The 22,291-nt window shown below is 42.5% G+C and overlaps 1 protein-coding gene across 2 annotated transcripts in view; it reads left to right on the top strand.

Annotated features, from left to right (window-relative positions):
* NLGN4X (neuroligin 4 X-linked) overlaps positions 1 to 22,291 on the top strand; it is a 321,699-nt gene that overhangs the window by 50,944 nt on the left and 248,464 nt on the right. For both annotated transcript variants that reach the window (XM_020285070.2, XM_020285072.2), the window contains exon 4: positions 18,983 to 19,738. In XM_020285070.2, the coding sequence (XP_020140659.1) occupies positions 19,267 to 19,738 (472 nt within the window). In that variant the 5' untranslated portion in view covers positions 18,983 to 19,266. The remainder of the gene's footprint in view (positions 1 to 18,982; positions 19,739 to 22,291) is intronic.

Below are 22,291 nucleotides of genomic sequence, written 5' to 3'. Positions count from 1 at the left end.
ACCAATCTGCTTTTTACTTTCAGTACAATATTCAGTAAATTACATGACATATTCAACACTGTATTGTAAAATAGGCTTTGTGTTAGACGAGTTTGCCCATCTGTAAGCTAACGTAAGTGTTCTGAGCACATTTAAAGTCTGCTGGGCCAAGTTATGATGTTCGGTAGGTTAGGTGCAGTGCCCTCATCTTTGTCTTAGGACATTTTCAACTTACCATGGGTTTACCACATGTGACTACCCTCATAGGTGGAGGAGCATCTGTATATATGTATAAGCACAAATACACATATAAATATGTATATTTCTGTGATTTGAATATACATATTCTTGTGGTTTCAGTATTCTCTGACTCCTTGGAGAAATCTTTTCAGAGGATCCGTTTTCTTCTTCTTAAAATGGGAACAGTGGTATATCTCACGTGGAATGGCATTATGGAGTAATTGAGAAAATCGTGTATTCAACTTGGAACCCTGTTGGCATGTAATTATTACCTCCAAAATAATGCTGATTTCTAGGGGACACAAATACTTTGATACTTATCACATCCTATAAGAGGAAAGAACCGACTTTTCTTGAATTCTAAAACACTGCAGACTGGGCAGGACGTGGGAAATGTCTGTGTGGGGACCAGTCACGTGAAAGCTAAGGGGCTGTTGCCCCTTGGGGAGGACAAAAGAACCAGTGAGTGGAGAAGCAACATGGCATCTGCTGGCTGGGCTCCAGTCTGTGGCGATGGGGAGAGAGACCTGGAGAGGGCTGGCAGCCTGGTGCTTTGTTTTCAAGAAGCTCCCAGTACACTGGACGCAGAAGCTTTTGGGCTCGTGAGGGAAGAGAAACTCTCCAGCAGTTTGGGAATCTGCTGACCACCAGAGGTGTGAGGAAGGGAGAAACGAACTCCCACCTACCTTTTCAATGGGACTCCATGTTTCTCAGGGATTGATCTCTGCTAATATCTGGCTCCTTCTTGTTCTGCTCCACAACTTCTTCCTGTGGAATCTCTGGTTGGTTCTGGCACTTTTCCCTCACAGTTAACACCTGAATTATGTGTTGTTGTTTTTATTTTTATTTTATTTTTTTCATCTAAAACATTTCCTTCTTTCTGAGACCATCTGGCAACCAACCGATGTCTCTGGTCGGCCATCTTGCCCTACCCTCCTTGAATTCTAAAACAGATATGTGCGTTGGAGATGAGATTGCACTTATTGAAACGGTCATTCCAAAGACACTGGCAATGTGTTTGCCAGAGGGATTCACCAGATTTATTTTTAGAAGAGCAAGAAAATGGGAGGACGTACCTAGAAAAGCCCACTTCTCTGCAGACCAGCCAGTAGGAGGTCAGTACTTGTGTAAAGATGGTGCAGGAAGCAACACAAACTTAGCATTGAGATCAGTATTCACACAACACTCATGCTTGAGTAGCAAAGGTCTGGTCTCCCTTTAAACAAGGTAATGCGTGTGGAACACCCTGGAAAGCTTAGACAAATGTAATACATAATTGGTGGTAAAGAAAATTACATCTGCATTCCTGTCATCTCCTGTGTTATTTCTATATGTAAATGTTTTCAACATGTTTGCAATGTTTCTCTGCATGAGCTGCCCTTCTGGGGGACATGTATGGGATTTGCTTTTCTGCACATCTAATCGTAATATTGGAAAGTTAACCCCACACTATAGTTTAGCTAAACTATTGAGTTTTTGTTTGCAAATTTGAGGGTATGGAAATTGTCATATACTGCTGATATATTGATATAAAAGACTAAGGGCATTGGAATATCTGCAATTTTGAGTATAGCATCTGGTATTCTACAAGTTCATCTCCTTGGAGGATCCTTTTCTCAGTAAACTGAACTGGCAGAGAAAAGAATTTCCTAAATGACATTTGAAGGCCATTCGGATAAACTTCTCAGTTACTGTACAAAACGTTCACCTATTTAAGAAGGAATCCTGCAGACCTACACACATTATTCTTAAAACAGAAAAGGCAGTCTTATTATACCTTAGATATTCTAGAGAAGCATCCAATAAGAAACTCTTTTAAAAATTGGAAATAAATTAGGTACCTGGAAATAAATTATGTACCTGGAGGTAGTACATATAATACCAAGTAAAAATATTAATACATGGGAAAAAAAACTCTGATCTTTAACTTGTAGGATATATGATAAGATGTTGACCCATAAAAAAGGATGGAAATTCTAGGCTGGGTGCAGTGGCTCATGCCTGTAATCCCAGCACTCTGGGAAGCCAAGGCAGGATGATTACTTGAGGTCAGGAGTTTGAGACCAGTCTGAGCAAGAGCAAGACCCCATCTCTATTATAAATAGAAAAAATTAACCAGGTATGGTGGTGTGTGCTTGTAGTCCCAGCTGCTCAGGAGGCTGAGGTAGGAGGATTGCTTGAGCCCAGAAGTTCAAGGCTACAGTGAACTACGATGATGCCACTGCACTCCAGCCTGGGTGGCAGAGTGAGACCTCGTCCCCCCACCCTGAAAAATCCTATAAAAATGTAACATAATAACCAAATTTTAAAAATAGGATTGGAAAACAATATAAGGATATCTCCCATGGATAAAAGATAAAACCTGGCTGAGAGAGAGAGAAAAAATAGTAAAGGAAAGAATATTGTGGCTCAGTCTAGCAGTCAAACATCCAAGTAGTATTTCCAGAAAAGGATGACATCAAATACAAAGAAGCAGAAATGACTTATATTAATAAATAATTCTTAAAATATTCCCAGGATTGAGTGATCTAAGTTTCCAGGCTCATGAGGCACAGTGGGTTCACCTCAATAAATGAAATTAAATTCATCCAAAAGCACATTGTTGTGAAATTTCAGAAGAGAAGAGCCTAAGAGCTTAGAGAAAAAAGGGAGGGGAAGAAGAAGAACCTATGACTAATCCATAGAACACTTCATGTCTTTTCCAAAGGTTAAAAGACAGATACCTCCATAATTCCAAGAAAGAAATAATAATTTACTACATAGAACTCTCTCTTAGACCAATCTTAGCTGTCATTGTTCAGGCAGAGTCAAGACATTTTCACTCATGTAAGATTACAAAAGGTTTTCCTTTGTTGCAGCCTTTCTCAGAAAGCTGTGTAACTGTGTGTTCCTTCAAACAGCAGGATAAATTACACATGGAAAGACGGGAACCAGGCAACAATGGCCTTGACAGAAGAGAGCTGAGAAAATGCAGGTCCTGGCTTAGTGCTGGGGGCAGGCTGGGATGGGCCCGGATCCTAGAGTGAGACTTCACGGGGGTGGGGGGGGGAGAATAAATGAAAGAGAAGGAAATGAGACACCTAGCTGTGCAGAAATAGCACCTAAACAGCGTTACTTCTCTTGAGACATTTAGAAAAAGGGACTGATAGACACAGAGAAAGCTTGAAGATGAAAATGTAAGGCTATTGTTGTCTCCAGATGAAACAGGAGGTTATTCAGTACAGGCGCTTTAATGAGAGTAGAGTGTTTGGGTCAGGAGTGACTATTCATAGCACATATAACAATAAAAACACTGAATAACGACATAGCCAAAATAGTACGGTAACTATTTTGGGGGACAGAAGAGGCAAATAGCGTGATGGTCACCCAGAGACAACTTATACTTAATGTCTAAAAATAATATATCAAGAATAAGTAGCATTAAATATTACCGAGAAGTATAATGAGACATATTTTGGGAGGGAAAGCTAAGAGATCCGAAAGCGTCTGCCTCCTGAGTTGCAACTTGTGCAGGGAACTGCTGTTTGGTGTTGTTTAAATTGTATTTGGGCTTTTAAAACTTCAGGCAAGCTGTTCTTTGTTGAGACAAGCTTTTTTTTTTTTTAAAGAAAAAAACTAAAAGAAGGCCAAGAGTACATGGCCACATGTATGTGAAGACTCTCACATTATTTCCCAGACTTATCTGCTCATTGGAAATGATGATTTTCCAATAATAATCATTATTGGAAAATCATTATTTCTCAAACTTATCTGCCCAATGGTGTCACCTGGAGAATTTAATACATATCAGTGCCTGTGCTGTGTTCCCCCAGAGATTCTGACATACTTGATCTAGGATACAGTGTGGGCAGTGAGATTTTTCAGTTCTCCCTAGAGTTGCTAATATGCAGCAGAGTTGGGAACCAGGGATCTAGGTAGCACAGATTCTAACTTTAATATCTCATCCAGTGTTCCCTTCACCAAGATATGGTGCTTTCAGCAATAAACAAACACCCAAATAATAATATAGCGATGTAGATTGTGCAAACAATCACTCAGTTTTTTTTTTTTTCTTTTTCCTTATCTGATATAAAGCCTTTATACAAAGGCTTTAATCATCGGTTCTAAATGACCTAATGCTTCTCTCAAGCTTTCTGTGATTTTTTTTTTTTTTTTTTGGTTGTTTTCCTTTTCTTTTTTTGCTTTAGACCCAAGTCACAGAATGTTCTCCTTTGTGGAGTGCTTTGTCTGTCCAATGGGAGGCCCATTGTGCACCGTCAATGGCGCCATTCCGGTTTAATCGTTCCAATTTCTCCTGTTTCTGTAATCGCCCATGATGTTGAATTAAATATAATTTTCTCAGTTTGCATTTCCCAGGCAGCCGTCCTAAGTGGCTTCTTGGAGGAGCGCCGTGCATTCCGCTGGTCTAATTCTGCGATGCCCTTTCACTCCAGGGCCGGGGACGTAATTACCAGCTCTAGAGACTCGTTCCCTGGTCAAGGATGCTTGTGTTGAAGCCAAATTTTCTTTCATTATCATCTGGCCTTTCCCAAGCTTCAAAAGTGGAGAGGATTGAGTTCATACTAATAAGCGCTGGCGATTATGAAGGGAATGTTTTCTCCATCCTCTGCAGCTAGCACGTTCGGCATTGCTTCCGTGTGCCTTCTGCCCGATAAACATCAGACCCTGTGTTCAGCCACCGTCTCCCCGGGTGTAGGTCTCTCTGTTATTAAGTGGGAAGCCAGTGGCTTGCAAAAGCACTTACTTTGGAGGGGTCCCTTTTATCCTAGAAGATAACTCAAATCCACACAATGCTCGTATTTATTTACAGCTGACTGTGTGACATGATCTCATCGTAGGGTCTGTTTCCTGAATTACTGATTTCCAGGGAATTTATTCACGTGCTCACCTCTGTCTTGGGGATGCCTGTGTTCTGTCCTGCCCTGGGGACCCTCCCTCAGAGCTGGAAAACCAGCCTGTTCCCTCCAGAAGGGAACATCACAGGGAGAACAACATCTCCATACCACCCCTTCTGATTTTAATATAGCTTTTTTGAGATTTGACTTCCTAACTTTATGCTCTTAGAATGTCTTTAGAGCTAATGAATTTTTGATGTTCTTTAGTGCCTTTCTAAAAGCTCTTAATTTGTGACATAAATAAAATAAAATATCAAAATGGTCTCATTGGAAGACAGCTAGTCATTTTAATCTAGTATATTAGAAGTTTATAGAAGGAGCTTCTCTCTCTCTCTCTCTCTCTCTCTCTCTCTCTCTCTCTCTTTCTCTCTCTCTCTCTCCCCCCCTCTCCCTCTCTCCCTCTCTGTCTCCCACAAACACAGATTTGAAGATTTCTGTGCCAATACATATTAAAACCAGTTATTTGGGAGTTAGTAACTGGCCTTCCACAAATTCAGTATGTTTTCCTAATGACCCTAGTTAATTCAAAGGTCATACAGAATAGAAGGAAATTGTTCTGTTGTGGTTGTTTTTGTTTTTTTTTTTTTTTCTTTCTTTTTTGGTTGTTTTTGTTTTACAACCTTTTGATTTATTGAGCTTTGTGGTGCTCTGATATTTGAAGTTGCGGGAAGAACTTCATCTTGAGACAGCAGCGGCACTGTTGGTAGATTTCCACTTGGAGGAATTTGCCAGATGATAATTTAGCTTCAAGATTTTGTGTCTGTGTGCATCCCATCCTCTAAGTTACACAGTCTGGGGTGGGCCTACTGAAAGGAACATGCGGGAACACAGACTTGTTAAGGGATAATTAAGCATGGGGGAAATAGAACAATCCTGGCAGAGGATTTAATTGGGTTTAATTGGGTTAAGAGGAATAGGCCAGAGAGAAAGAATAGCTCTTAATAGGAGGTCTGAAAATAGCCGAGGAAAGCGTTAATTGCAGAAAATCTGTGACATCTGATTACTGTCGTGAAAAAAAAAAAAAAGATCACCCTTTTTATATTCTTATCTGTACAGAAAGGAGTGACAGGGAGAAAGAAGCCTTCCTACGCATGTATTTAAGGAAAGCGATGGGGTGGTTTGAGATTTCAAAGGGGCCTGGGGTTCAGGTTACCAGTCAGCAGAGAGACAAATGATGCTCTTGTTCTCTTTGAGTTTCGGGAAGGCAGGATTTCGCCACTTGTGGTGAAACACGCTGGAGGTTACGTAACATTGAGCCTTTTGTCACGTTTTCTCCTGGACATGGGGCACTGGGCGTGGGTAGGGTAGAGAAGGAGAAGAAGGAAAGTATTTAATGCCTCCATCAAGTTGATTCCTTCCTGGAATTCTTCTCCCAGGCTTTAGAGAAGAGAGAATCCCTGGAGTGTGCACCACCCACCGGGTGGCAAATAAATTAAACTCCACTTCTCCAGACGAGTCTCCCTCCTCCATTAATTTGAAGAATTTCAAATGAAAATTCACATGCACCATAGTTTCCTATATATTTGTGATTAGAGGAACATGTTCATCTTTTACCTTCCTTTATTTTCAAGTTTTGGGCTTGAAATTTAAGGGGCTTTGGTTCAGACAGAGAAAGACCAAGTTGTGGCCCAGCAGGCTTGAGGTTTACTGGTCTTGGAGGCAGTCTCCCCAACTCTAAGCAAGTGGCATAGATAGATGTTAGATTTCTTGGATGAGAGGAGCCCCAGAGTGGCTGTGAGTCTCCAGGCGTGTGCACTGCTGTGGTCTCTAGGGAAGCCTACCTGAGGGGGTCTCAGGTTCCACTCAGGGTCACCGGGGAAAGATGCCCAGGAAGACGTCTCTTACGTAGGAGGATTTGACAAGAGCAGAGCAAGACCTCCAGGTGGAGATATGGGCGATTCATCCTCATGAAGTACTCCTGCTAAGGGCCAGTCTTCCAAGGGAAGAGAAGGACAGCCAGATAGATAAACCTTTCATGAGATAGCCGAGCAGGTGGCTTCTCATTCCTCAAACCACACCCTTATCCACCAGCAGAAAGCCACCCTGTAACCTTTGCTCTACCTCCTAGGTCACCATAGTTAGAAATGTGGGTGGTGTCAACAGATCAGATATTAACCAAGGATTCTTAACTGTGCAAGAATGCATGAGCGTGTGTGACGGATCCCTCTGCCAATTTGGTGGAAAATAGACACCTTTCCTAAAAATAACATGTTTATGTGATACCATAACATAAATGAGCTTAAAAGGAAACCAGTCGTATTAAAGTTGTTATCAAGTTTCACTTAAAATATGCTATAGTAATATATGTGCTTCTTCGTTGTGTACTAAATAGCTAGATCTGGATAAGAGGTTCCTAATTGTGGGATGTCAAAATAACGGTGAACATACACAGTCTTTTGGGATATCTGTGGTCACAGTGTTGTGCGTTATTAATATTATACCTTCATTCATAATGGAAGCAAATACTAACTTTCAGTTCCTGGTAGTGAAAATAAAAATATGATATTGCTTGCTCATTCCCATTTATGGAACCCATGGATTCTAGCTCAGGACACTGGGTAGGATTGGGCTCATGGACTTCAGGGTGAAGAACCTCTGAATTCAGAACTTAATTTTGCAAAGGAAAGGTTTTTTTATTTATTTATTTTATCTGAATTAAAACAAAACAAAACAAAACAAAAAACTACCTGCGTGTACATGTTGGAATTTTGTCAGAGCTGAAGGACGTTAGAATTATTAGGTTTCAATATAGAGAACAGAATATGAGAATTCTTTTTATGTCAAAAAAGACATGTTAAAAGTTCAAATGTTTCAATAGCAACTATTATTGAGTGCCATATAGTGTGCCATATTTGGCGAAAAAGTGCATTTCGTTTTAATGAATTCTGGCCTGTTGTAATGTTGGTAAGATTCTGGAGGTAGATTTATACCAAGATAGATGCCTTTGACCCTTGATGTCTATTCTTGGATTTACCCTGATCCTTTTTCTTCACTTAGCACCTCTTCTTTCTGAACCCTGTGCTTTCTTTTGCGTGCCATTCCTTCCTTCCTACTCCCCCCCCCCCCCAGGCTAATGCAAGACACACAGGTTTTCAGGAGAAGCCTCTTGTTTAGATGCAAGATCTTGGAAGGCTTGGTCCTTCTCAGAGATAGAAGGTCTGTCTGACCTAAAGACACGAAGCCTGCCTGGCATGTCTGGCTCCCTGGCCATGAGCCCTTTGTCAGAGATCGATATTCCTGTCTGGGGAAGGCAGAGGAAACATTTTGGAGAGTGGGTTTGGTGTTGAGGTTCTCGACTGAGGACGAACCCTGCCTTTCCTGGGAGCTTGTACAACAGCACGCTCGGGAGGTTAATGTGTGGGCAAAGAACTATTTAGTAACCCAGAGCTCTGCGACTCATAAGCCCCTCACCTTGTCACCTCTAGCGGCTCGGCACCTTCAGAAACACACAGAGGAGAATGCGAGCTGTCAGAGTGAACATCACACTGAAATGGGAACTCATGAGATACGGGGTGCATAAAGTAAGCTTAGCCAGTAGCATCCATGGCACAGGGAAAAAGTAGGGTGCTCGAGCTGGGGTTACATAAGACAGAACTGATCTTGGGGTCACGGGTGGCGTCTGGGGAGACATTCTGGAGACGCTCTGCTTTTTGGATATTGCACAGTTCATTAGTAGAGCTATGCACAGCAGCAGCAAAGCTCCTTATTAGGCATACAGAGAGACATACCCATCATTGCTACGGGAGGTGGCTCTGGTTGCCGTCTGTCACCTGGGAATCCACAGTTGTTCTCTTCTACACTAACCTCCAGGTATCCACATGTTCAACCATCCACAGAGTCACTGCTAGGCGGGGTGAGGTTTGACCAGATTGAAAGTACCGACACCAGGTCAAACTATGCTGTTCCTAACTGGAATGCTCTTTTCTTACCCAAATTGGTAGTTTTCCTTTGTGGGAGAACTCAGCTTCCCCTCAGTCTCAAATGTTGCCCTTGGGCAATCAGGATGGTCTCTGCGCACCTGCCACAGCTGGGGCAAAGCCATGTAGAGGAAATGGCGTTACAAGTGCCCAGCATCCACAAGTCCTTATTTTGTTTGCAGAACTGCAGGCAAATGTATCCCTGGAACTGGCTCTGAAAACTTTTATTAATTGGGCTTTGCAGGCGTTGGCTGAAACTGGGAGAATGCCAAGACTCTAACTCATTACTGCTGTGTCAGTGATTGACAGGTCTCTCTCTCTCTCTCTTCAGAATGAAATTCCTTTAGGCAGAAACCACAGGGACTAGATCGTGGAGCCCATGGGAATTTCATGGCGGGAGTGGGAGTGCAGATGGTGGTGAAAGTTGGTGTTTATCATGGAACCCACAGGAGATGAGCTAAGGGGAATGTCCCAAGACATTGCTCATTTTTCTGCCTTCTATGCTTTTTCCTCTTCTTCTAATTTAATCACCTTTGCTAGGGAGCTTCTCTTTTCCAAGCAAATATTAATCATCTACGGTCTTTGCCCTTAGATGGTTCATAGCCCAGCAATGAATATAAACATTTAGGAAATATCTCTGTTATAATGTGAACGTTCCTTCTAGCATCATCTTTCCTCCTCTCCTGGGGAAATGGAAACCTTGGTAGGCTTGCATTTATGTCCTTGAATGCCAGTGCTCACTGTCTTTACCGATGCCCACAGCCCCAGCTCTCTCTGTATGTCTAAAATTGGACAAGCATTTCTTTTTTTTTTTTTTTTTTGAGACAGAGTCTCGCTTTGTTGCCCAGGCTAGACTGAGTGCCGTGGCGTCAGCCTAGCTCACAGCAACCTCAAACTCCTGGGCTCAAGGGATCCTCCTGCCTCAGCCTCCCAAGTAGCTGGGACTACAGGCATGTGCCACCATGCCCGGCTAATTTTTTTTTTTGTATATATTAGTTGGCCAATTAATTTCTTTCTATTTATAGTAGAGACGGGGTCTCGCTCTTGCTCAGGCTGGTTTCGAACTCCTGACCTCGAGCAATCCGCCCGCCTCGGCCTCCCAGAGAGCTAGGATTACAGGCGTGAGCCACCGCGCCCGGCCTGGACAAGCATTTCTTACAGGCTCCATCCCAAAGTCCATCCTTCACAAGGCCACAGGCTGGCTTCCTTGGAGCAATCGAGATACAGGCTTTATCTTCAGTTGGAGTGCATGCTACTGTTTGAGGATGGGCATTTGATTGGTGTATCTTTAAGTTAATCAAAGAGGGTTTCACAGTGGAAGCATTTAGTGGTACCTCAGTGAATTATAGTTCAGTGATTATAGTTAACTAGCATTTCTTTGGGGAATACCTCTTGTTCTAAACTTTACAGGTGTTTGCATACACATACATATGCCTATTTGTGTTTGTATTGAGTATATATGTAATTATATGTGTACATATTCATATATTGTTGTATATTCCCAAATAGACACTAGCACATGCAGTAATAGCTGTGAGTTAGCTCCAGATATTGTGCCCATTTTACAGATGAGAATTGGAGGTTTTGATGGGTTAGACCCTTCTCAGTGGTGCTGATGGCGTTCAGGTTAAAACCAGGATTCCAAGCTGTGTCCAGGTGATATATCCCTAACCATTGCCCTATACTACCTCCCAGATATTTAGTGCATGAGTCAGTGTTTTGTCACCTATTCGTGTGTTTGAGCCTGTCATTCTTCACACTACTCATGCTTAGGACCACCTGTCTGAGAACAGATCATGAGCATCATGTGTGACATGTGGTACTGGTTGTCCACAGCATAAAAGGCATTGAACCAGGTCCTGTGGAGGTTTGCAGGAAGAGAGAAGGCCAAATTCCTGACTGCAATACACTTAATACCTTAATATTTCAATTGGTTGGTTTGGAGATGTATGTATACACACACACTCACATACACACACGACACAAACAAAATTGTCTGTACACAGTGAGGTTTAATATATTGCATGAATATAAATCTCTCCAAACTAACTTCCAAAAAACATATATATAAATATATATCTAACTTACCTGCTATCTACCTACATACCTCTCTCTCTCTATATATATATATATATAAACACACACATACACATACACAGATATACATTTTTCTAAAGTAAGCAACTGAAATATTAAACTATTAAGTTCCTTCATATAATATATAAGGTAATAGAAACCCTTTGGAGTTATAGCTATATACACATAAATGGAGGTTAGTTTGGAGAGAGATATATAATATTAATATATTAAAGCATATTTTATATTTAATTTTCTTTTGTGTAATAAACTTAAGCACAAGGTCTCATGAAATAACTCCACTTAGTTTATCCCGGGAGAAGGGAGAGAATTATTTGCACAGCACAATTAGTGCAATGGCTATTGGAATAAAGCCAGTAAATATTCACTCCAAAGCCTAATGTAGGATTCAAGTCAAGGGAAGTGGGGTGTTGTTTTTCTGGGCTGCTAATATGGGTGATGTGGTGTTGGAAAACATACTTCATAAGTAAGGCTGCAAGGCTGCACTGACTCCCGCTGTTTGGGGCACAGGAAAACCCTGCCGTTTTCTCCAGTGCAGCTCATCTCACTTAGGTTATGCCGTCTTACTTCAGCGAAGGACTTTCTGTTCCCACTGGGCTTCTATGATTCATCCGCAGTCTTCTTCGGAGATAATATAATAGTCTGAGGTCTCAGAGCATCTTTGTGCTAAAAGCAACTCGAGAGGTCACTCCGCCCGAGCCCTCATTCTGCGGGGCTGGGAGGGGGGTGGTGTTGGAGCCCGGGGGACTGCGTGATGTGGGAGAGGTCGCCGGGCTAATGAGTGACCAGGGCCGAGGCAGGCTGGGGCTGCCCGACTGTCCTTGCTAACCGTGCTGTCGGGGTCCCGGCGCTTGTTGTGTGACACGTGAGTGGATGGTCTGCTGCTGCCCTGGGCTTGCAGCACAACCTCACAGAACGCAGTTTATACTTTCCCTTCAATTTTTAATTCTAAGATATTTGGAGAGTGCACAGGAAAATAGAGTTATAGAGTAAAAGTTATTCAGCCAGCATCCTTGTTTAAATTTACCTTGTAAGACAATAGACATATAACGGTGCACATAAACATATACATCCATTTTATTTATTTTTATGTGTTTTTTATATGTTTTATTTTGTTGTTTCGGTTTTTTATTTTTTTATTTTAATTTCAGCATATTACGGGGGTACAAATGTTTAGGTTACATATATTGTCTCTGTCCCCCCTGACTATGTCTATTTTAAAGAGTAAAAATTAAATGAACACAGAGGACTCACTGACAGATTCAGAAAAACAGAACATTCTCATTATCTTTGTACATCTGTGCGGGTTCTTCCCTCCACCTTTCAGAGGCAGCTCCTATCCCAGGATTTGGTTTTCATATCATCATTGCTGTTTTTACATTTTAGGACAAATATAGCCCTAAGTAATATATTACTTAGTTTTCCTATAAAATCACCCTATCTGGAGTCCTCTGTGATTTGTCTTCTATCCTCCTGATTTATCCATTTTAATCCATATATCTGTATTGTATTTCACTGGTGTGTAAAGCATTCTGTTTTAATATGCCAACATTTATTAATCCATTTTCTTATTTATGGACATTTGGGTTGTTGCAGTATTTCTTTCTTTTTTCTTTTTATTGCCATTTTAACTAGGGCTACAGTGAACACTTCTGTGCATGTTTCCTGATGCAAATATCCTAGAAACTCTATAGGAGGTTTGTGTGTGTGTATCCACCTTCACCATACTTCTGCTTCCGTATGTTCTACTTTCCCATGGGATACAATATTCTTTTGCAGTGGAATTCACAAATATTGACCTGCCTTGCATGGGAGTTCTAGTTGCTCCACACCTTGGCTCAACATTTGGCATCATTGTTCTTTTGACTTTTTGTTAATCCTGTTGTAATTTCTTCAGCATTTCACCAATAATGAATGATATTGAGCCTCTGGTCCTATGTGAAGACTATTGGTAGATTTGAGGACTTCTCGGATGCAGATTTATGGAAGATGGCCACCAAAGATGGCTTTGAGTGTAGCCTGCATGACTAGGAAAGTAATGGGTGTAGTTATAACAAATATGGCACGAAGGCATGGGATGCCATTTGGGGAACTGGAGAATGAGATTTGTAAAAGCTTCACAAGATACCTGAGTGACACTGTTCTTGAAGACAAGATACTTTGACCTTGAGGACATATGACTGAGTTTTGTGAGAGCCATTAACACAAAGCCTGGAGATATTGGCAAGTTATTTGATTCAGATTTAGAATGTGTGTTTGGAAATCACTTAATTAAACACAGAAAATCAAGCATTTAATGAGCTTTTATTATATGCCCATCCTCGTACTGGCTTTAGAAACGCAGAAAATGGACAAGGGGAAAGAAAAGAAAAGAAAAGAAAAGAAAACTCCACAGTTAGGAATAGATACTTTTATGAGAATGTAGGCTCTAAGGGGGCAGGAACTCTGTCTTTTCCCCCCACTATATTTCCCTATAACCTAGAATAGTGATCATTATGGGATACTTACATGGTCTGAGTGCTTGTGTCCCTACCAAATTCATATGTTGAAATCCTAAGCCCCAAGGTGATGGTGATTAGAAGGTGGGGCCTTTGGGAGGTGATTAGGTCATAACATCATAGGGGTGGATCCCTAAAGAATGAGATTAGTGACATTTTGAAAGAGACTCCGGAAAGTTCCCTTGACCCTGCCACTGCATGAGGTAATAAGGAAAAGACAGCAATCGAGAATCTACTGGTACTTCGATCTTGGACTTCCATCCTCCAGAACTGTGAGCAATAAATGTCTATTGTTCATAAGTCACCCAGTCTCTGGTATTTTGCTTAGCAGCCTAAATAGACTAAGACACCCTCTGACTGAATTTTGGTATTGTCTCATTTATGTGGCCAATGTAGGACCTTGGTGTCCACATCATTTACTCTAGAAAGATCTATGTTCTATTTGTGATCATATCTTTTGCCTATGCACCTAAGGAATATCTTTCTATCCAATCAGACTGAGTAACATATAAGGCACTCACTCTATCACCTAGGGTTTAGTCTGAGTTCTGCAAAGCCTCCTACTGAAAACTTTGGCTTCTACCACTGTGACTCAACCTCCAGTGGAAGAACAGAAATGGTAGACAAGGTGATGGAGTTGATATCTTGAGTTGCCATGTGGTGCAAAACCACTTTGAAGGTATACATTTGGCATTTTATTTATTTTTTATTGTTTACAGAGACTGGGTCTTTCTGTGTTGCCCAGGCTGAACTCAAACTCCTGGGCTCAAGCAATCCTCTTGCTTTAGCCTCCCAATTAGCTGGAACTATAGATACGCACCCCTGTATCTGGCCACAGCTCTTTACTCTTCATTTACTTAATTTATGGCCGAATATCGTGGTTCTAAATGGTGGATTTTTAAATGAGATCTGATTTTTAGAACTGATAGAAACTACACAGATGAATGTTTAGAGAAGAACTCTTTTGACGAAAGACAAAGTATATTATAATCTCGCTGGTGTGGGAGGTGAAATCAAGACCAGAATATTAGACAACAAAGTACAGAAATAGACTCGCTGGCAGAATGCTGGCATTGAGTAAAGCTTCAGCAGGGATTGAGGGCTATGGGTGTGTACATGGGATGGCTGGGGGTAGGTGGTTATTCATGTAGGTAACAGGATAGAGCCTTGGGTTTTAGAACAAAAGATACATCCCACTCAGGGACCATAAAATGTGAGTGTCCTCACCAGGGACAAAAGAAGAGGAAAACCGGAGACACGTGCGGGTTCCCCACAGTTTCGGGAGTAGCTGTTATGGGCTTTCTTAGCAAGCGAGAAGGATGGCTGCACGAGGTCGGTGATTTGGACAAGGACCAGAGTCTATTGCTCTTGTTTTCTTGATTCTCCGGAATGCATGTGAGATCAAGTGGCTCTCCCAAGTGCCTCTTGCTCTCAGCAACCTCTTGGCAGGGGGTAGCGGGGTGACTCTCAGCCCTTCCTCCTGGCTGGAAGGCATATGCAGGGAAGGCTGCTTGCATCTCATTTACGCTCTCATGTTCTTTAATGCACTTACAGACCTCCCTGTTTTCTAATAGATTCCAAGGCAAGGCTGTAAACACCCAGGAGACGTGATTTTATCCCTCATCAGGCCCAAATACCAAAATACCTGTGATCAGGGCTTACCTTAATTAAATAGGTATCTTACAATTAAACCTATCTCATAAATTTGAGGGATGCATACCTTGGAGAGGAATTTAGTGCAATTTTTTGTTCTGAACCCTTTATAATGTGATCAGCCTGACTGGTGTGAGCCTTGCCTTAATTACAACCTCAGGCAGAATAACTGCCCTGCAGGGGACCATCTGAAACACCCAATCAAGTTAAAAATCAAGTCAAAATGCCATTCTGAGATATGAGTACTTGCTGCCATCTTCACAGAGAAGCCATGCTATATAGGCCTTCACTCCCCATGTATAGTATATAGTCAGTGAAGTTACGATTTTTAATTTTTTTCGTAATATCTTTTATTCGTTAGAATTTTTAGAATTTGTTTCATAGCATCTCCTTTTTATTTGGGGACATTTAAAAATCTATCTTATCTGTCTATGAATAACAACATCTCACCCCTTTTTCAGTTCATGAAATTCACGTGGGGGATCTTTTATGTTTTTGGCCCCAAGGATGGATGCTGGTTAAATTAACAGTGATTCTTTCATGAAGATGATGAAATGATTAATAAATAGTAATTAATAAATAAAGAATGAATTAATAAATACTTAAGTGATGCACATTTAATAGATTTATCTTTGAAAATCAACATTTCTTATAATGATAAGAACCTCAAAGTTGCCAAATGTTTGAATATGACATATACACGTACACACACACACACATACACACACACACACACATATGTATATATTTCAGCACTGATCCTGTTTTCTTTTTTTTTTTTTTTTTTTTTTTTTGAGACAGAGTCTCGCTTTGTTGCCCAGGCTAGAGTGAGTGCCGTGGCGTCAGCCTAGCTCACAGCAACCTCAAACTCCTGGGCTCAAGCAATCCTCCTGCCTCAGCCTCCCAAGTAGCTGGGACTACAGGCATGAGCCACCATGCCCGGCTAATTTTTTCTATATATATATTAGTTGGCCAATTAGTTTCTTTCTATTTATAGTAGAGACGGGGTCTCGCTCTTGCTCAGGCTGGTTTCGAACTCCCGACCTCGAGCGATCCGCCCGCCTCGGCCTCCCAGAGAGCTAGGATTACAGGCGTGAGCCACCGCGCCCGGCCTTGATCCTGTTTTCTGAATGTGCCCACCGATCCATTTAATCATTTACACAGCCACCATGCGTCCATAGTTACGGCTTAGATCAACGAGTCTCACCTGGGGGTGTGATTCAGAAGTTTCTAGAGACGTTTTTGATAGTGGAACCTGGGTGGGAGGAGCCGCAGTTCTCTAGTAAGTAGGGGCTGCAAAATACCCTACGATGCACAGGAAAGACCCCACAACAAAGAATTATATAGTCCAAGTTGTTAGTGGTGCTGCCATTGAGAAACCTTGGGCTTCAGGTTATATCACTTATTTGCAAATTAGCCAAATCTTTTTAAAAAGTGAGGAAATAAGAGAAAAAGAGATCCCTCAACTTGTGGATGTTACGAATGCCTGACCTTGACCCAGGAAGTGTGCAGATGCCCTTGGCCGCCGCCTCTTAGGTTACAGCCGGTCCATCATCTCTCAGCGCCACTCCAGACCCCCTTGTGGGATGCGAGTTTAGACAGAGAAGGGACTTGATCTTACAACTCCAGGCATGAAGTCTGGGTGCGCGTCCCAGCTTGGTCAGTCGTATACAACACGCGACGTACAGATAGTCTCAGCCTGGTCTAGTTCAAGAATGTAAGGGGTGAGCCAGAATTCCTCATGGGGTTCACTGTATAAGCCCTGGAAGAAAGCCACTAACTGGATGCTACATTTACTCAGCTCTGTGTTAGTCTAGGGACCGTGCCGTACGTTGAGCGTACTGTCGCGTTAAATCTAGGGTAGCTGTTAACAGAGCAGTGAAGTGAGGGCCGGAGAATTTAAATGGCTTGCTCGAAGCCTGCTCAACACCACAGTGAGCTGACACCAGAGCTGGCACCTTGTGTCCCTAGACCCACGAGTCCCTGGGGCGGGTCTGTGTTGAACATCCCAGCTTGTTGTACTTATGGGGTGGGCATCTTGTGCGCTGTGCACGCTCCGCCTGCAGCCTCACCTCCTGCTCTGCTCAGCTCCACGCAGCAGGTAGGGTGCCTTCATTTCAACCTCAAGTCCATGGAGGTTGACGCCCTTCCCTGAGCTCACAGAGAGAGCATTCAGCGGCCCAGGTTGGTCTGAATTAAAATTGAATGGTGTCACCTGTTACCCCGGGAAGGGCTCCTCTAGTCGAGAAGCGGAAGAGCTTTCAGGGAAACCGCGGCACCCAAACATGTCATCACCTCGTCGTTGTGCTTGTCTGCCTCTTAATTATTCAGAAATTGGATCGCTGTGTGGCAGACATCCAAATGTTGTCGACTGTAGGATTCAAAGATAGAAACAAACACATAAATCGGCCATTTGGTGAGATGCTATTTTTTTTCACTGTCAACGTTACGATCCAGATTTTTAGTGCGTTCAACTCCGATGAACTTTGCCCGAGATTTCATGCATTCTGTAATTTCCCCTGATGCCATCATCGTTCCACGATAAATCCAGCTCTGATATGTTTTATTTAAAAAAAACAACTTGCTATGTGACATTGTGCTGAACTGATGACTTAAATGAAACACATGATTATATTCTAGTCCCCAGTGCTCTGAATAACCCTACACAGTCCTTATAAACACATGTGCCTATTTTTGAGTTGAAGAATGCTCTATTGAAAGGCATGAAAGGATTTTGCAACATCTAATGAAATGTTTTCCATCCCTGAGAGCTCATTTATCACACTGTCCACCTTGCAAAGAGCTCTCTACTGTCACATGAACAGTGATTTACCTGGGGACACTCATCATCCATGTCGAGACAAATCAAGGTGGTGGCCCTTTAAAGGTTGACTCTTTCCTGGCTAGGTAGGAAGGTACTCAAATGCACCGTCAGCTTTTCAAACAGGCTGCAGTGTGAAGAGTACACCCTCAAAGGCGAGCAGTGGCTTACTCCAAAGTCAAGATAATTGTGTCAACACTTTTAATTATGAATGAAGTTTTCCAGTGAGCAGCACTACAGCATGTACTTAAAACATACCATCTTCTTTAGTTTCGTGCAAGGAAGTGGAAATTCAGGGTGATGAGGAATGTGGCCTAATTATATATGTAATTGAGTAAACCAGTGAAAATTAGTGTCCACAGCTTATACCTTCTTCCCGTTACATGATGTTCCCTTCCTGGTACCTGGTAAATATCCACATGTCATGAAGGCAGATAGCCTGGATCTGTGCTTCCATTTTCCTCATATTGGAAAAAAAAATTTTAGCGCTCCATGCACATCCATCCCCTTAGGAAAAAGTGACAGTTTCCTTAAGTATTTGAGAGACAGTGTTTTGGATCAACCAACCTTGTAAGCAACAGTGAAATTGGGAGGTGTCCTTAGAATCATCTGTGTAACCCGTACAACCTTTGGGGGTTTGTGTGTTCATTCAACAAAGATTTGTTGAGGGTTTCCTAAGTCTCAGGCATCGTCCCTTGGGATGGGGTGTGCAGCATGAAGCAAGACAGGTGAGGTTCTTGCCAACATCTCCTGCATGGAGATGCCAAAGGACAAGCTCATGCATGAATAAGAATTTCGTAGAGGGAGGTTGCAGACTGCACGGGAGCGAGGGAAAATGTTGCATTGTATTCATTATCCTTATCTGCTTTCTCTTCCCCTTAGGCTGCCTTGGAGTTTTCGTAAGGAAGGAATCGTGGTCGCTGGAGGTGCTGGATGGTCACCGCTTCCTCGGAGCGTTGCACCTGCTGGGATCCGGTTTCAGGATTAAGGGAGGGCTGCCCTCTCGCGATGGGAACTGCCTCGCTTGCTCTTAACCTTGGGCTCTGTCTATGTTCAGTCTGAGGGTCTCAGCTGGGGCTTGCGCTGTCGGCGGGCTCACCTCTCGGCCTCGTCTCCTCCTCGGAGTCCCGGCGTCTCTGGGACGGCGGCGGGTGCGTCTGTGAGCCATGTCGAGTCCCCGGGGACTGCTATGGCTGCCTTTGTTCTTTACTCCGGTCTGCATCATGCTGAATTCCAACGTCCTCCTGTGGATAACCGCCCTGGCCATCAAGTTCACCCTCATTGACAGCCACGCCCAGTATCCGGTCGTCAACACCAACTATGGCAAAATACGGGGCTTAAGAACACCCTTGCCCAATGAGATTTTGGGTCCGGTGGAGCAATACTTGGGGGTCCCCTATGCCTCACCTCCCACTGGAGAGAGGCGGTTTCAGCCCCCAGAGCCCCCTTCCTCGTGGACCGGCTTACGAAATGCAACTCAGTTTGCTGCTGTCTGCCCCCAGCATCTGGATGAGAGGTCTCTACTGCACGACATGCTGCCCATCTGGTTCACTGCCAATTTGGATACTCTGATGACGTACGTTCAAGACCAGAACGAAGACTGCCTTTACCTAAACATCTACGTGCCCACGGAAGACGGTAAGTGCAAGCAGAAAATATTAAGAGTGCTCGCTTGCTCAGTCACAGAGAGGTTTGCCAGGAAGGTCCTATAATGTCCCATGCATGCATGACGTTTTCTGTAATCCGTGTATTCATTTTTCTTTTTGTTTTCCGAATGCAGTTCTTGCGACAAGCTGTTCCGCTTGTATTCACTGAGCATCCACTGGATGGACACGGTTATAGTTAATGACTTTAATTGTCTTCATCTATTGCTCTCTGAACCTTGTTATAGTGTTTTATTCGCAGATGATAACCAGTACGAGCAGATAGTGTTATATGTTATTCCTGAATCATCTCTAAGGGAATGAATCAATAGAAAGTAACAGAATTATTAATAAGTACTTCATCCTGCTCGAGTTTGCAAACTGAAAGATACGAGGAATGGTTCCTTCTACCTTAACGACATAAGAGATCAGCACCTTTCCTGAGTCTCAAGAGGAAAAAGAAAATGATTGTTTTGCATACCCAAGCAAGGGATGGTTCTGAATATGGTTGGCTTTCATTGTTTAGAGCCCACATTGTTTGTTCACATAAATTTGGGCCCTTTTTGTTTCCAATATTCTCTGCAATCAAACAGCAAAATACAGTCTGATGATGCTAGCTATGTCAGAGAATAATGTGCTTGCTTTTAGAAAATGGCCTTTTTCTATGCAGCAGCAGTGAAAATCTCTAAACACAGTAACGCTCAATCTATTAACTTAATTCAGTGCTAGTAAAATTTGGATAGCTTCATATCAGTGTAGATGTCAAATTCAAATTTTCTATGAAGACCAACCAAGTTACGCCACAAGGATATCGCATTTCTCAGCTAGCGTTTCCATAAGCCGTTTTTAGACAAGGAGAAAGGAAACACAGAATGAAATCTTGCTGGAATGAAAAGAGGTAATTTCTGGGAACTATGGATGTATCTACTATAGAAACTAGAGTGCATTCTTTGTATAGAGTGGGTATAAATCTTTATGTAGAGTGGGTATAAATTTCTTTTATAGACAATTGTTTTTCTCTCTCCAACTTTCTTTTCTTTCCTTTTTTGGGGGGGATGGGAGGGATAAACTTTAATCCTTGGAAAATGTTCTTGCAGTAAGAGTCTGATGAAAATGTGAAATAAGCAATTACAGTAATTCAATGATCACCAACATTTTATTGCATCCGCCATGTGGTTCTTGGATGGAAATGCCGAAAAGAGAACCTAAGTTAGAGTGTCACGAAAACCAGACCAGGGCTGTGTGTTGTTGAGATTACAAAGGACGGCCCAGAGAAAGGAATTAAAAGGCTGTGCCTCATTCTGTGAACAGTCTCTGGCTTCGTGCCCCTGTCGTTATGGTGACAGAACAGTCAATTACCTCGTCAAGTCCTGGCCTGAAAGCAACTAGAGGGGTTAAGCCGACATTTGGGTGCTGCCCTTCCACATGGTGTTCCGCGCGGTCTCCGTGCTTGGTGGACCCGGGTAGCAGATTTGTACGTGTATCTGAGAATGGACCAGAGCTCCCCAAACCGATTAGAGTCTTCATTGCAACAGCCACCTGGGTCGAGGTCTTTCTCGTGATGGACTCGTAATGAACTATTCAAGTAAAAACTAAACAGAAGGAGAGCCGAGAAGGAGGGAAAAAAAAAAATCCTAAACAGGACAAAGGATTAAAGGACAGTGACTTTTATTAATATCTTTATAGTCCCATGATGGAGAATGCAAGGGCTGTCCTCTTCTAGAAATCTTTCAAGGACAGGATGTTAAGATACATGTCCAACGATATAGAGAGGAAACCACAAGCTTAGGTTCACCACGTAAGAGTATTGCGGCTTTTTCTATTCTCCGAGGTACAGGAGGACTTATCTGGCTTTCAGAATATATTCCATGTGCTGGTGTCTGCAAGCTAGTGATTTTATGCAGCTAAGCTTGCCAGCAATGAATGCACTTCCAGCAGAATGCCCCCTCAGGTGGGACACTGCACTGAATGAGACCACCCGTGGGAAAAAAAAAATCTATATCCTCCCTGATTAGAGAGCCACATATGTGCAATTGTGTGGATGGAGCCCACAAACAATTTGGCCATTTCATTGAGATCCGGTATTGAATTGGAGTTTAGGGAATACAAAAATGTGTACAATGCCACCTAATGAAAAAGGGTCTAAACCTAATTATAAACCCGGTTCCACTTGTTTAGGCTTTATGGAGCAATATGCACACAGGGTCTTAACTAAGGAATCAGAGATCTAATAGGGGCTGAAAGGGTAGTCTCTATCTGCTCACGATCTGTAAACATTGGAATTTTGCTGGTGAGAGCTCAAAGCTATATGCCTGAGTTTTTGTGCAAACAGTTCGCAGCATACTGGTGCAGGAGTTGTGTGGGTGGAGGGGGTTGTTTCCTTGTTTGTTTTCTTGATTATATCAGCTTAAGAATCAATGTGAAGGTTTAGATGTTTAATTATCGGTTATTCACTGAATGAACGAACTCCACTTCCACACAACACGTTAAAATTATGGAGTCACGCTCATTCTTGAGGCTGTGTCTTAATTCATACCAGTGCATTTAT

The sequence above is a fragment of the Microcebus murinus genome, chromosome X (assembly GCF_040939455.1).
Source record: "Microcebus murinus isolate Inina chromosome X, M.murinus_Inina_mat1.0, whole genome shotgun sequence".
NCBI lineage: Eukaryota > Metazoa > Chordata > Mammalia > Primates > Cheirogaleidae > Microcebus > Microcebus murinus.
The sequence above is the reverse complement of the archived record's forward strand: the minus strand, read 5'-3'. Positions and strand labels throughout refer to the sequence as shown.